This window comes from Anser brachyrhynchus, assembly GCF_964034855.1.
Source record: "Anser brachyrhynchus genome assembly, chromosome: 2".
NCBI classification, from domain to species: domain Eukaryota; kingdom Metazoa; phylum Chordata; class Aves; order Anseriformes; family Anatidae; genus Anser; species Anser brachyrhynchus.
In genome coordinates, this window is record NC_137695.1 from 8714264 (window position 1) to 8729698 (window position 15435).

The 15435-nt window shown below is 40.5% G+C and overlaps 1 protein-coding gene across 3 annotated transcripts in view; it reads left to right on the forward strand.

Moving 5' to 3' along the window:
* Positions 1-15435, forward strand: part of DPP6 (dipeptidyl peptidase like 6) — a 414546-nt gene that overhangs the window by 322660 nt on the left and 76451 nt on the right. For all 3 annotated transcript variants that reach the window (XM_080578557.1, XM_080578559.1, XM_080578558.1), the window contains exon 8: positions 7295-7415. In XM_080578557.1, coding sequence (XP_080434683.1) covers positions 7295-7415 — 121 coding nt within the window. The remainder of the gene's footprint in view (positions 1-7294; positions 7416-15435) is intronic.

Genomic DNA, 15435 nt, shown 5'->3' on the forward strand with positions numbered 1-15435 from the left:
ATTATGTATTTTCACTGGTGAGGGCCAGTTTATGATTTTAATACCCTTTTGAAGAACTGATGAGTTGGTGTAATCATATCATGTGCGTTAAGAACAACACTCATGACAGAATGCAAACTTTGATGTTCAACTAGCTTCCATTAATGCTTTTTTTGGTATTCAGAAGATCAGCAAAGTATTCATTAAATCATGCATAGTCAATGAGCAGCAAGCTTTAGAACTGATTTTGAATTGATCACATATTTCTCTGCTGCAGTTGATGTAAGAATGATCATTGCAAAATGCCAAGACCTTTTCGGTACAATGCTTGTCAGATTTCCTTGATATCCCAAAGTGAAAACAATTATCATATCTCCTTCAAGATGCTGCATGGACAGTGATGGGCATGCTAATTCTGTGTAGTAAGGACAAGTTTTAACTTGGGCAAAACAGCAAGGGAATCTTTCGCTTTGCAGTTTTTCATTTCACAGTCCTCAGCTTCTAGGTTTCACAGGACACTGGAAAATCAAAACTAGCTCAAGCGGGGCTGTCTCCAAATTATTTTAATGGAATTAGAGAACACTAGAAAATGGGGCATGGGGGGAAGGAAGAGATCTTCCTGTATGCACATTTTCAGGAACAGCTTGTTCAAAACTATTTGTGTTTCTGATCTGACATTTCCAATCCCCAGTTGCATGCTGTGGCTGTTAGATCCCTCAACCAGTGTATAAGCAAAGAGGTAATTCTTCTCTTCTTCCTGGACACATCATGAGGCTAAAGATGTCTTTTTTTCCGAGTATTTCAGACCTATGTGATATGTAACACCATATAAATATATTTATATTTAATATACAGTTCAATTCACAACATGAAATTTTACCAGCCTTTACTTGACGAAGGAAGGAAGGAAGGAAGGAAGGGAGGAAGGAAGGAAGGAAGGAAGGAAGGAAGGAAAAAAGTTATCTCACACTATGAAGTTTAAAATGTCCTTGATTAGTCTGTGAGATTGTTCACATGCACATTTGATTGAAGAAATAATTGATGGAAATAGAGTGTTTTGGAGCAGTAGAATCCCCATTTATATCCCAGGGAGTGTTGCAGGCCTGCTTCATTCAATGACTGTTTAACCGTGCAGAAGTCTGGATCTGCCTCAGGTGATTACCTTCATTTACCCATGTATATTCTCATTGGGCTTGTTTGGAGAAATGAGTGCCTGCTGCTTAAGAAATTTGGTGTGATTGACCTGTAGGTAGAAGAGACCAAAGACTTTGGCATGTCTAATTGTAACAGCATCTAAGCGATAGCCACCGAATGTATGCTACAGTCCTTCTCTTGGGGTTGTGCCTCCCTGCAGCAGGAGAGGGCTTTCAGAGACGATGAGGGGTGTGCATGAGGAAGCCTAGCACTAGAGCAATACTAGCTGGGAGCATGCATGTGCTGCCACTGCCATCAAAGAGCTAATGGGCCAGATCTTGAGTGGATGAAGGTATCTGATGTTTTCTGTTGGCTGTCTATATTCGGTGGAAGTGGTAGTCACGTAACTTATACGGACTGTATTGATTGACTTTATTTGGACTCAGAAGCACACAGACAGCCATCAAAGCTGCTGGAGAAGAAAAATCCCATGGAGCTAGACATATTTTATCTTCCTTTAGTTCTTCATTGGCACCTGCATCTCCCTGCTGAGTGTACTTGGCATCTCAGACAGACTGGATCGTGCCTTTGGAACCACATATTTACAAAAGGTGACAAAAACTCGTGTACAAGGTGAGGCAGGATTGATTCCAACCGGTGTGTACTGGCAAATGTACGGAGCATGATACATACAAGAACCATTTTTCTTTGCTATTTCAGCAAAAGAAATGTTACAGTGGCTGCAGTTCTGCCTTTGCAAAAGGAAATATGAGTTCAAGTAAGTATCTTGTTGAAGCTGACCATGACTCTGCAAGTAATTTCATCAGCTGAACATGGAGTTCATAACAGGACAAGGCACATTTTGGATTGCTTCTCTCTCAAGTATTCACAAGCTTATAATAGTTTACCTGATGTGAAATGATAATAATAGTAAGGATGATCTTATGGTTAATGCATCGGAATAGAGCTCAAGCTGTCCAGGTTTGACTCGTGTTTTTTTCCAGTGTTCCTATGTGACACTGAAAACTGGATTTGCTTTCTTATATATAGGAATAGTATTAAATATATGTGGCCTCCAGATGCTTTTCAGGAGAGCACGGGTTTCCCATGTGTCCTGTACCATATCTGCAAGACGTTTTAGATAAATGAAGAGGCTTAAAACAGCTCTGGGTACCTGCGTTTGGGCAATTGAGTCTTGTCTTCAGTGTCTCTACTTGTTTTCTTCACTTGCTGAATGGAGACAATAGTGCTTATCACTCTATGAAGATGATATGCTGTCGGGTAGGGACTGTCTTTTCTGTGCATTTGTTCAGAACCTAGAACAGCGAAGTCCGTAGATAATTACCTTTACAAAAATAAATTTACTGATCTGCAAAATAAATGTGTTCTTGAGACAGAATTTTAAAATGAATCTGTTATTTTATTTATTCTGTCAGAATACTCCCTCAGTAAAGTGGTTTGACAGTTTATTTGCAAAATACTGTAAAGAGGGAAAAACAAAACAATACAGAACAAAATTCTGAAAATAAAAGAAAGCTTTAACATTAAAAATAGTAGACACTGTTGGATGGAGAAAGAGTAGCATGTTGATTTATAGCTATATTTCCCTACTCACCGAGCCTTCTGTTTTGTGACTGTTCACTTCAGACTATAAGGAAACTTGGCCAATCTGGAATTTAAAACACTTTCAAGACAAATCTTTGTGCTTGTCTCTACATGAAGACCGGGTCTGTTGAAAAAACTTTCCATGTGAAATGGACAAACTTTTCATGTTAACTACTCTCTGTGGTTAAATCCTGTGGGCTGACCTGGAAGTGGAAAAGGTTCCCTTCTGACATGTAGAAAGCATTCATGCTTCTACAATGTGTCAATAAACTAATAAGCACCCAGGTATTAAATTTATGGTTGGAGATGCTAAATTTGAGTGATGTCACCCATTTAGTGACAAGTTATATATGTTAGAAAACATGGGAGAAAGAGAACATCAGCTCATAATTCTACTTGAAAACTGGAGAATAAATAGAAGCAGTAAAAAGGCAGATTAATGTGTATTAACTTATTTTATCTTGGTCTTGAAGAAATAGGAACCTTACTCACCTTTTTGGCTGGAAGTAAGCAGGGTGGAATAACTGGAAAAGGAGGTGTAATATCCTTTTGCTCAAAATAGTTGGCCACTCTGACTTTCACAGTGGTCTTAAAGAGATTATTTTCATTAGATTCCTGAAAAATTTTGCAAGTAAAACCACTGAAAAATAGCAGTATTCTAATTACTGCATCATAATTACTTACTATCACTCCGGATTGGCTTGGTAGAGAACAATACTTAAGAAGCCTTTAAGCAGTCCCCACACACCCCCAAAAAAAAAAAGAATCCTCCTTAAATCAGTGTTGTTACACCTCTTGTATGTTTTACATGGATTAAGTTTATTTTGTGTTAGTCTAAACATTTATCTTACTGGGTAAGTTTATTTTACTGGATAAATACTTAATCTTTGGCTTAACGTTCTCCTCCTGGCTTAGGCTGCTGGTTCAACCAGCCTAGTATTTATTTCTTCAGTATCAGTTGTGTCACATAAGGAAGTCAAATGGCTTGCAGTAATCAGTTCTAATGTAAGTTGCAAACAGGCAGAGATTTCTTCCCAGCCCAAGTAAATTAGTGCTGTGTTGATACCTGAGGCTAAGGGGGTTGTAAGTTTATGTTGAAAATTTCAGGTGATATCCTGAGCACTATAAAGTTAACAGTAAAATCCACATGGAAATTATTACCCTGGGAGTCAGTGAATAAATTTAAAAAAATAAAAATAAAATAAAATCTTAGTATCCCAGGTCATTCCAGTTGTCTTTGTTAAGGCATATTTCATATTCTGAACCCTTTTATAGCATCCAGCAGAAAGAGAAGGAAGTTCTTTCCAATATTACATCCAGTGGCAAGGAGTTCCGTACATTAATTCTACTTTCAGTGGGAGAAAATATTTTTATCTATTTTTTTTAAACATCTCTCTTTCAGGTTTCATTGGTTTCTGTGTTGTTTTGGTTAATAATAATAATAATAAAGGGCAAAAACATCCTTTTCTTCTTTTCTGTCTCATCTTCATTTGCTTGTAGAGCTTATGACTTACCTGTTTATTCTACAAAATTAACTATTTTACTTTCTTCAATCTATGTAGGGATGTTTCTGTTCTTCTTACTTCTTTCTGAATATCTATTTTTTCCTCTGCATTGAATGTGTCATAACAAAAATGAGCATGGTACTCAACCCGCTGATATCTCCTTTGACCCATTCTGTTTTCATTTTATGTTATTACAGGACTAATATGTAAAGGAAGCATAAAATAATGTGAAAGTGATGTCCATACATTTTTTAAATTATTTTTCTTTATACAGATTTCTTACTCTCTAATTAGCTCAAAGGATTGACTCTTTGATAGAAAGTACTTCTTTAATGTAATAAAATCAAAATAGTGGAAAATATTATAAAGGTATTTCATAAAATCATCTAATATCTTTCTAACCCAGACTGTGAAGTAATCCAAAGACATTTCTTTTTTGATGAATAACTGAAGTTCAAAAGCTTTTTCTTAATTTATAAGATACATTACACAGAAATCTTCCTTGTGCTGCTTCAGTTATCTTTTATCTTGATTATGCTTGACATTTTTAGGGTACAAGGCACTGTAGTTACGAGGATAATTTTAAATTCTCTATGAGGTGCTGCAGTTTGGCTCTGAATTACACGGGAGACAGTTTGAAGTCAGAGCACTATATTATTTTCCATTGCAGCTACCAGATACCGCATGCAGACTGATTAGTGCAATGAAGCTTTGAAAGACAAAACAGTGAAGACAGGAAACATTTGCAGTGCTTTACAAAGCAAAGGGCAGGAGCAGGTTGTCATTCTACCTTATTTATTTTTCCTGTAGACTCATTTAAAATTTAAGGCAATACAAAATACTGCAAAACCTTCCTTTGCTGGGCAAGAAAAGGTTTGCATCACTTGAATAACTCCACCTGATTGTGTGTGCCTGTTGCAGGAGAGACCCCTAAACACCCACCACGTGTGTAGTTGTTGGACTTAGAGGTTTGGGTTTGCCTTACAATAGCATCCTTGAGGTGCCGTGAGAACTGAGAACAGTTTTCTTGAGTCCCAGTCTGACCAGTTTTCCCTCGCACTTTCACCAGTACATGCCACCAAGGTGTTAGGGACTATCCAGGATGCCTCCCATGGACACTGAAGATGTAAAAACAGGGGAGTACAGAGCCTTGCCTGTGGCAGGAGAAGCTGCAGAGCAGGATGGTGTGATGTGGGCTGTCCAAGCAATGTCCTTGTCCCTGCAGCCATCCTATGCTGCCTGCTCCTCTTCAACCTCCTAGTTGGACTCCTGCTCTTATTATTGGTGGTGCTGCTACTGATGCTCCTTTGTTTATACTGATTTTTATTTTTGACTATGAAAAGCAACCTAGCATTTTGCTCAAAGTGATTTATTCTGCTCAGTCTTCCTGAATTTTATGTGCATTTAAGTTTCAACAACCCTCCCATGCAGGCTAACTAACACATTAAATTCTTTAGTCAGTGTACCTCATCTGGCTCCTCTGCTTACTAAACATCAAGGTACTAAAGACAATGTAGTATCTTGTACAAAAAACCAAAAATGGTTGCAACTTTTCTTAGTTTAAAAGCCCTAGTAGGCTAGAAGGCAGAAAAGCAAGTTACCCATAGGCAAATTCTCAATAACAGCTGACAAAATTAAATTAAAACCTATACTTTCTTCTGGAATCTTTCCAGCTCATCTTTAGGTGAAACACTTACCATAATAGGATGTGAAACAGAAGCTGAAAGTAAATATTTTTCCCAATTCTATCCTTTCATGAGGGTAACATGAGAAATTGCATTCTTGTATCATGGTATAGACACCTAACATTTGTTCCAATATATCCAAGGCTATAAATCCCCATGTGTAAACGTCTGCTGAACTCTACTAACAGTTTGTCTTATAGTCTGTATATGTTTCCTGATGCCCTACTCAGTACATGTTTGCAGTCTGAATGGAATTTAAAAATATTTTAAAAATAAGACTAGGATGCAGTTCTCTTTGAGTGGAGGAGAGGAGGAGATCTGTGTATTATGGATGACATTCAAGCATCTAAGCATATGATAGACTGATATGATAGACCAATATCGCCTCCTTCCTTCCCTCCCTCCCTCCTTCCCTCCTTCCCTCCTTTTTATGGCTGGCTAAAGTTTTGCTCACTTTGCTTACTCATCAACCCTTAAATACCCAAATGAACTGCCTGATTCCAAAAAATGATCTAGGAAATTTAATAACTCGCACAAAATTAGCTTAAAAAATGGGAGACATTTGGGAGTCTGACGCTAGCCCCCTGACAATCTTGGGTTGAAATTTTATGATTGATAAGAATTTTATATTGATACATTCTTGTTCAATTCTTGTTCAAGCTGGAGTTGCTAAGAGGTTGGACTAGGTGATCTTGAAGGCCTCTTCCAACCCCTACAGTTGTGTGATTCTGTGATCATCCCCAGGAAGAAGAGCTGGGGACTGTGGCTGGGACAGAGGTCCAGGGCATCCCTTTGTGTCCCATACACCCAGTCCCCAGCCAAAACCCCAATCTCCCCATACTTTTTTCCCCATGTGCTGCAATCCCATAGGCTGTCCCACTCTGGCAGCACATGCTGTTTTGTTGCAGTTCCATTAAAAACTGGACGCAAAAATTATGTAATAGTTTGCTGGTCCTGTTTTAAGGAAACAGGAGCAACTGGAAACAAGGAATAAACAGTTTCCAAATACCAGTTTAGTCACCATGTATCATCAAAATTAACTCTGCAAACTGCTGCTGTGTCCTGGCCCCACTTCTTGAAAATCCAGAGAGATGGTGTTCCTTGTTTCATGCCCTCACTGCACTGTTCAATTTCTGAAATGAAGACAGGAGTAAGAAAAATAAAGCTTATATTGAAGGACCAAGGCTTCAGCTTGTTGTAAATTAGCATCCTTCTATTAGTCGATGGCATTGGAGGCAAGCTGTGGAAATCTTTTTTTGACAAAAGATGCTATAAAATGTGCTATGTGATTTTTATACTGCCAATTATTGTAAAAGCAAAATGCAACATTTTATAACGGAGCCACTGCTTAATGCTGTTCTCTTTTTCTTTTTCCCTTCAAATTAGATATTTATCTTTGAGAATAACATCTATTACTGTGCCCATGTGGGGAAACAAGCCATCCGAGTGGTCTCCACAGGAAAGGAAGGTGTTATTTTCAATGGCCTCAGCGACTGGCTATATGAAGGTAGGACACAACATTTAGGGCAGCAGTTAGTTATGAGCTTAAGTTACACTCTAAATCTACAGAACTGTCTGGAATTGGATGTTCAGCACTACATTTCTGGGGATGGGTGGACCACAAGCTGAAAATTTGCTATTCTAACAGTTGTCTGAAGTGTTGGGCTGGAAATAATGTGAAATGATGTCAGAATTCTGTTTTTCAGGCTGTTTTTCTTTCCTTTAGTCCAAAGGTAATAAATCACAAAGCATTAATGAACAGAGCTGCTTCATTATTTAATGGCACCTGCAATCACTCAGAGACGTGCCAGTTGTCAAATCACAGGAAAGGACAGAAGCGGGGAGGAAGAGTGGTTTTATTTTAAGGGAAGAAACTAGGAAAAAATTTTCCTTGATTGGTTGTTTGCCACAGCCCTAGGTGGGCTCTGGAAGCTGCCCAGATCTTGACAGCTAAAAATTTTCTTAAAACAGACAGGTCCTCACAGTAATTGGCTTTCTTCCCTTAAAAATAGGCCCGATGGGGCAGAGGGTAATCGCTGGAGCACTACTTTCTTTTGGTCCTTTCAGCTGGCAAATGGCCTTTTAGACATCTGTCAGCAGCTGCTGCAAAATAATCTTGCCTGCCTACTAGCCTAAGAAAAGATTGCAGCCACCTCTGTTCTTTTGGGGGGCATAATAGCCTTTTAAAATAACGTTCAAGCAGAATTAAAATTAAAATATGTACCAGAACACATACACACAGCACGCTTCCCTCTGTCTTCCTGGCTGATGCTGCCAGCAGTTTCTTTCCCTAAGGATCCTCTTTTGGGGACCTGGCAGTGTGACATGGTTTCTCCCTAAAGTTACAAGTCCCAGAACATCCTCCCTCAGGTCCCAAAATTGCCACTCAGAGAGCCCTGTCTTACCTCAACAGAGAAGCCTATTAACTGAGCCCTGCTGGTTGCTTCCAGTTTCCTTGAGCCCTAATGGAACAGAATAGGTTGCCAAATAGCATTCACCATCAATTGGTTTTTAAAATATGAAGCCCTCCTCAAATTACCCTATATCATAGCTAAGTCAAGGCTGTTGGACTCGAAAATGAGGGAATTAAAATCAACTCTTTCATTTGTCATGCCCAAGAGAAACTGGTCCCATACATCAGCATTCAAACTCATCAAACACATCGGTGGAAATCTCTGATACCTCTGATATATTACTTTTGATATTTAAACGTGTGTTGATGTTGTACCACAGAATATTTGCAAGTTAATGTACTCCTTGCGAAGCACTTTGTAACCAGAAGAGTGGCTAAGAAGTTGCAAAATGCTAATTTTATTTTATTTTTTTTCTATTTCTGAATATGTTGCTGAAGTTGTGGGCTGGCCTATTTGACTCTGTAGGTCAAATGAGCATATTGGTACCCATCTTTTGCTGATAAACATCATTTGGTACATAAGGTCTTATGGAGTCTTGCATGCAGCAGCATACTGACAGGAGAAGTTTGTCACGCTGGTGAACTCCAAGCACACTGGCAAGCCTGTGATGACACTTGTGTTTTGCTGACACGTGTTTTATTCAATTACTGGATTGCTCAGGCAGTTTCTTGGCTGACATTGACTTTCAGGTTTGTCCTTTATAATGAACTTACTTGTTAACTGTATGTTAATGTGCTGGGATAATAAATGAACCAAATACTGTCTGCATATACCAGGCCAGGTTCTGTAACCTCTTTGAGCAGCATGTATGGAATAAGACCACTGAACCTGTCATTCCCTGGGAGTTTTGTGGATATCATGACATAACATCCCTTTGGAAATGTCACTGAGTCTGAGTTCAACATTTCATGTTGAAATGAAAACTTCTCTTACTTCACAAGCAATGTAGAGAGAGACCAATAGGAAATGTGAGAAGTGTGCCCAAGTGGTGGGGTACAGAACCTGAACTCAAATCCAGAGCTGGACCGTGTAGGCTGAGCCCCTTCTCATTCATAGCATCACTTGTGCAGTCCTCACAGGGGTAGAGCTGGGACTGGAGTCAGGACTGAGGATTTGTGGCAGATGCGCGAACAAGCTGTGGGGATGCAGGATCGGATCGGTCCACAGCTTCCATGTGTCAGCAGTCTGAATGCATGCATGGATGGATGGAGAAGGATCCCAGAAGAAATTGGGTATTGCATGCTGGTAGGTGGCAAGGGCCACTGGGAGATGGATGACACCCCTACTGCAGTCTGGGAATTCAGGCATCATGGTCAGCAAGGCTGAAGCCTTGTTCTTCCCGCAGCTGGGGTGCTCTGCTGACAAGTGATTACCAGCACCTTTGTTTTTGCAAATTATCTCCATTTCTTGGATCCTTCCTCTTTTGGGAGGAACAAACCAAACGAAAACGTAAGTTCAAACTCACCTGAATGGAATTGTTTAAAATCTGAGCAAGGATCAAAATTTACCATCCTGGGCCTGTCTTTCATCTTCCACCATCCCCACTGATGTTTGGAGATATCTCCTCCCATCTCCTTCACAAAGCTGGGTGGGATGCTCAGCCCCACATTTGCTTGCACCACTGCCATCTCAGTGCACTCTCATGGTGGGTGCCGAGCATACGCGGAAATCTCATTCCGTCTGTGCAGCCACCTCCAGCAGATAGTCCGTGAAGGAGCTGTGAGAAACGCTGAAACGAGATCACAGCAAGTTTGGCACCTTGCTTTCCCCTTGGGTGCTCTTTTTGCTGCTGAAGTTCACCACCACCTGCAGAGCCTCCCCAGAGCGCCTGGTGGCTTGCTGTGATGGTGCACGACCTGCTTCTTGCTTTTCCTAAATGCATTGCCAAAAAAATAAAAAGTGAATAAAGATATTTATGTTTGGTATCTGAGGCAGCCAGTTGTAAACATTTTTAGCCATAGTCTTTAAGAGCACGTCACCACCAGCCCACCCCTGCCTTTCCCCGAGCTGCCTGCCTGCTGCACCACGCGGCTCACAGCCCCAGTGCCGCCTTTCGGGGTAACTCCTGACGGCCCGTATGAATAGTGTGCCCAGGGGGAACACTTCTCTTCATAACGTGATTGCTCTTGTCATGACAGAATAGATGCACTGTACTATTAATCATACGTTTTTGCTAAGTCCAGAAGCAGAGCAGAACTAGAGGAGATTTGACAGGCTTTTTTTTTTTTTTTTTTCCTTGCCCTGTAAAAACGCAGGAGTTCATTTCAATTCAAGTTAAGCTCTGCTTTTGTAAATCTGCCAAAGGGGAAAAAAAATTCTTCATGGTATTTATGCTGATCTGTAGACTTTTGATAATGTAGTGAAAAACATTTCAAATCAATCAGAGCTTAATCTACTTACTGCATTTAGCTGGAAGGCTATAGATTGATGCATAGATTACTTAAACATGAAAGCATAGATTAAACATGGCTTTTATTACTAAAATAAGCATTGACAATGTTTTCATATAGTTTGACTTAACGTTTTCAGAGCTCTGCCTGATAGATGCTTATGCTAAAATGTAGTGATATCCTATAAGAGAGCTTTTAAAGTTCTGTGGCTGAAACCAGCTAAACATTTAAACAAATAGCACCACCAAAGAGTGCTTTACGTTTCACTGTTTGCTATATGACCAATGTTGGTTTGAGCACATATTTCAGGAATAAGGAGGCTTAAAGATAACTTTTATACAAGTGGTGGCAAGTACAAAGTACTTTCAAAGTGATTGGATAAAAAGATACTTATATATTCTTTATATATGTACTATTTTATTAAGAATGTTGTACATTTTAACAAGTACAGTGCAGCTAAAGCCCATTTCATTTAAGCACTCTGTTGCAGTACCCTTCGACAGAAATTAATTCTGCTGTGGTGTAATTAAAGGGTCTCCATTTGCTACCAGGCACGGGGGGAGGCTGCTGGATGTTGTGCGATGGGGTGGCGGAGGGGCTGTGCTGCAGGTTGCTTGTGTGATGCTGCTCAGTGACACAGAGAGGATGCAGTGTGCCTGTGCTGCAGTTTGGAAACTCGTCCAGTTCATTTGTGTAGGGGAGGGACTCCGTTTCCCTGACGCTGTATCCCGGGGAATGCTGAATCCTGCCAGAGCCTGTTTCAGGCTCCTTTTACATGGCTTCGCTGAGCAGCACAGGGTCCTTTCCTGGGCTGCACTGCTCTAAAGTCCTGGGGTGACCTCCTTTTAGCAAGCCTGCATTCACAGACATGACTCTGCTGTTATGCTCAGCTGCTTGGAAATCAAAGGGGAGCAGGACACAAGGCAGGCTCCATCCCTTCACTGATGGGAAGGGAAGGATGGATTTTTACCTACAGATGGGCTAGTCCTATCCATAGATTGTGAAACTGATTGTTTTCCTTTTGTGTTGCTGTTTGTGCCCTCGGACGTAAAAGTAGTCCCTTACGAGCCATTATGCGACGTGATCTTCTGGGCACATTTTGTTTGGGGCTGAGGGACTTGGATTGCAAAAGGAAAAAATGCACATGATTTACTCATTGCCCCATGTCCCCTCAGAGCGATCAGAAAGGTTTGTCCTGCCAGTCTCTAAAGATCATCTCAGAGCAAGCACTCCATTCAGACTTGGCCCTGACCTGGTGGCTGGGACATCTCCTCTGGACCTCTCCTCATCCTCGTGCCAGAGGAGCATGTCTGAGAGGCTCACATGGCATTCATTTAAAACTCCTATGCAATACGAGTTATACGTATCCAACATTTCAAATGGATACTCTGTTCTGTTGAGCTTAATGCACCATAGTGTTGCTCTGCTTTATTTTTGGCTGGGGAGCAAGAGGAGCAGTGAAAAGAGACTCCTTCAGCCGTGACTCGTATGTCTTATTAATCTTCATTCTGCCTGCATCTTGCTTTATCACCAATAGATCCTCTTATATGACTTTGCAGTGACACCTGGTGGGAGAGGCCAGGATGTCATCATCATTAAGACGACGAAACTGCAGAATTTTTGCTGCAAGATGTAGTGAAAGACTCCCAGTTTCCCCTCCCATACGTTTCCCTGAAACTCTCCTTGAGCTTGGGGGAACAACATACCCAAAGCTACTGGCTGATTCATGCTAATAGTGTTTCTGTTCCTTTTCTAGGCTGTGCAAAGAGAGGAAAGAGAATGCAGTAATAAAGAAAAATCTTCCATAATTTAATCAGCATCTCAGAAAAATCAGAGAGTATATTTAGAACGTGTATGGCTGGTCTCAGAGGTGCTGTGCCCGGTAACAGCTGCCAAAATAAATAGCATTTCTTTTGAGCAGTATCTTTTATGCTTAAAGTATTTCAAGCAACTGAAGTAGATATATTTCTTAAACTTGCAAGTATTAATCCTGGGAAGCTGTAAATGGTCTTTAATACTGGTTAAGTGCTAGATAAGTTTGCTGAGATAGTGCCCCGCTTAATTTCCTAATTTGTCTGCGTGCCAAGTTTGTCATTGTATAACTCAAGAACTCTGAACTTCTTCTTGGAAACAGGAACTTTGATGATCAAATTGAAAAGGGACATTCATAATTAGACTGAAAGCAAGTAAGTACCCAAATTCCTGTTCAGTGTCACCAGAGGAGATTAGATATCCTTACATCTGGTAATATAAGCCTAGCCTTTCCCAGTAAGCAGCTCCAAGGCTTTGGGGGAGGGAGGAAAGGGGGGGGGGGGGGGGGGAGTATAAAGAACTAGTCTGAGTCATCACTGAATTTTTTAAGATCCTCTGGATAAATTAATCTCTCATCAAAAGGATTCTCAAGCCAGGGCTCCAGACAGACAGAGAGGCCAGTCCTAATGGGACTACTAATGAAGCAGACGACTCCTTTTGGACAAAAGATGTGAAGAGTCGCTAGGGCAGTGAATGGCGAGTCTCGTTTGTTTGTTTTTAAGAACTTTCACATTTTCAGGTAAAAAGAATTTTCCATGGAGCTGGGTGAATGTGCAGTCCTAATTATCTTCCATCAAAGGGTAAAGGAGCAAGGACAACAGAGGGCACTTGGAGATGTCTTCAAATAGTGCCACAAATGCACCCTGAGTCCCAAAAATCATTGGGTTGTCCTCAGGACTATGCTGGTGCTATCTGGGACTTTTGATGAAGCTGCGTGGAATTTTTTCCCCTTATTTCTGTGCTTGTTCAGGCAGGGTAGGAAGCCCAGTGTGGTGTTTCAGTGACATTGTCACTGTATTAGAATAGAAAGCTTTCTTCTGTTTTGCATATTGGGCATCATTCAGCATTGCCCATTAAGTACATGCAGCTGTTGTGTAGCACTTGCAGGCACACAATTCCCAGTTGGCCATTATTTATCTGTCTATTGAAAATGTAGGTGACTTTTTTTTCTTTTTTTTTTGTGCACCTTTATTTTCATGCTGATTTCTACCAAATGTACATAAAATCTGGCCATTTCTTTTGCAACTGCATAAGAATGAGTAGCTCTTAACCTCAGCCATGTGTTTGAAGTGGATGCTTCCACCGTAAATAATTCCGTTGCCAGGAAGATCAACTATATACAGCAATATTTAGCCTTATCCATGTTAAAACAGAAGGAAAATGAAAGCCTTAAACTTCACCTGGTCATGTAATGAAAGGTTTGGTAGAAGTTCCATCATCTTCTAGTTTTGACTGAGGTTCCCTGTCTCGGGGAAGCTTGCAGTACAGCTTGCATCGCTGGGGATGGGCTCCTGGCCCTTCTCAGTTGGCTAGGGTCAGACAAAATTGAACCATTTACAATGCACATTGTGAACACCTGCCTCAAAATCAGCAAGCTCCTGAAAACTTTAAAATGTGCTGTTATCTGGACTGGCTTCAAAACCCAGCACCACACTGCAGTAAGCCATGCCAGCTCCAGCCCAGGCTTTAACCTTCGCTTTCTGTAGAAGGTTGTTCGGAAGGGGGTTGCCAGCCAAACCCAACACCTGTCATCCTCTAATTTTTGGATTGCCATCATTCAGGCTTCAGGATGACTTTTGGAAGGGAAACAGAATATTATTTACTGTGGTCAGCACTCTCCTCGGGGCGGTGGAAGGCAGCCAGATGTCCATCCTGATATCGCTAGTCAGCCAGCAGCTGCCAATACTCTTAAGTCAAGAGGCATTTGGGGAGTGAGGATGTTGGTGTTTGTACCAAAGACGTGCACCCTTTCCTTTCCCAGAAGACCTGCTTAAAAAGTTGTTTCCTCAGGAAGAGCTTTGAGCCTCCAGGCTTCCCTTGGCATCATGTTCATATGTTGGACACTTCACTGGAAGGAATTCAGAGCTCCTTCAAAGCTGTGGCTAAGCTGAATGTGGGCTGTCCCCTCAGTAGCCCCTGTTTGGTGGCAACTGGTGGTGACAGCTTGGAGGTATCTTGTTCTCGAGGTATCATGCTTCTAGATGTCCTGGACACAGTCAGAGAGGAGATTCTAAATAAATCTGATCTGCTCTTGTAGTATTTTAGGGAGCTTCTTCCAGTTCCTTTCAATTCTTCCAGTGTCTTTCAATTAATTATTTCAATTCTTCCAGTGTCATTCAATTCATTCTTTGCTGTTTTTGTGCTGCTGTTGTTAATTTTTTTTGTCTTATCATTGGATGATTTCTATATACGTGCAGTAATAACAAAATAAAACTGTCATATATCACCGTTTCCAGAGTTTTAATCTTCTAAGAAAAGGTAATATTGAATTGCAATTGGTCTGCATGGCTGTATGATTAAAGAGATTATGAAATTAATTGAATCTCTTTCTGAAAATAGATTTGCGGTCAATATAAAAAACATGAGAGCACAAATTGTCTTCAGTTAGAGCAGTTTAAATCCAGACTAAGTCTTCTGATCTCTGCAGATTTAGTTGAGATGTTCAGCTTCCCACAAAATTTAACCCAACTGTTGTGATAGAATCTCTTCCCTTTCATTGCTATTTTACTGTTGCTGCTTTATCGGGCATACAGTTAGCTCTTATTTACCTTATGTGAAAAAAGAGATACCCAGTTTGCAATCAAATTAAACCTGATTAGTTAGCTATTGTTCTGCTTAAGTATGTGAATAAAAATGAAAAATTGACATGTAAAATATGTAGATCAGTGTAAAAGTATTAAAATAGCACCTG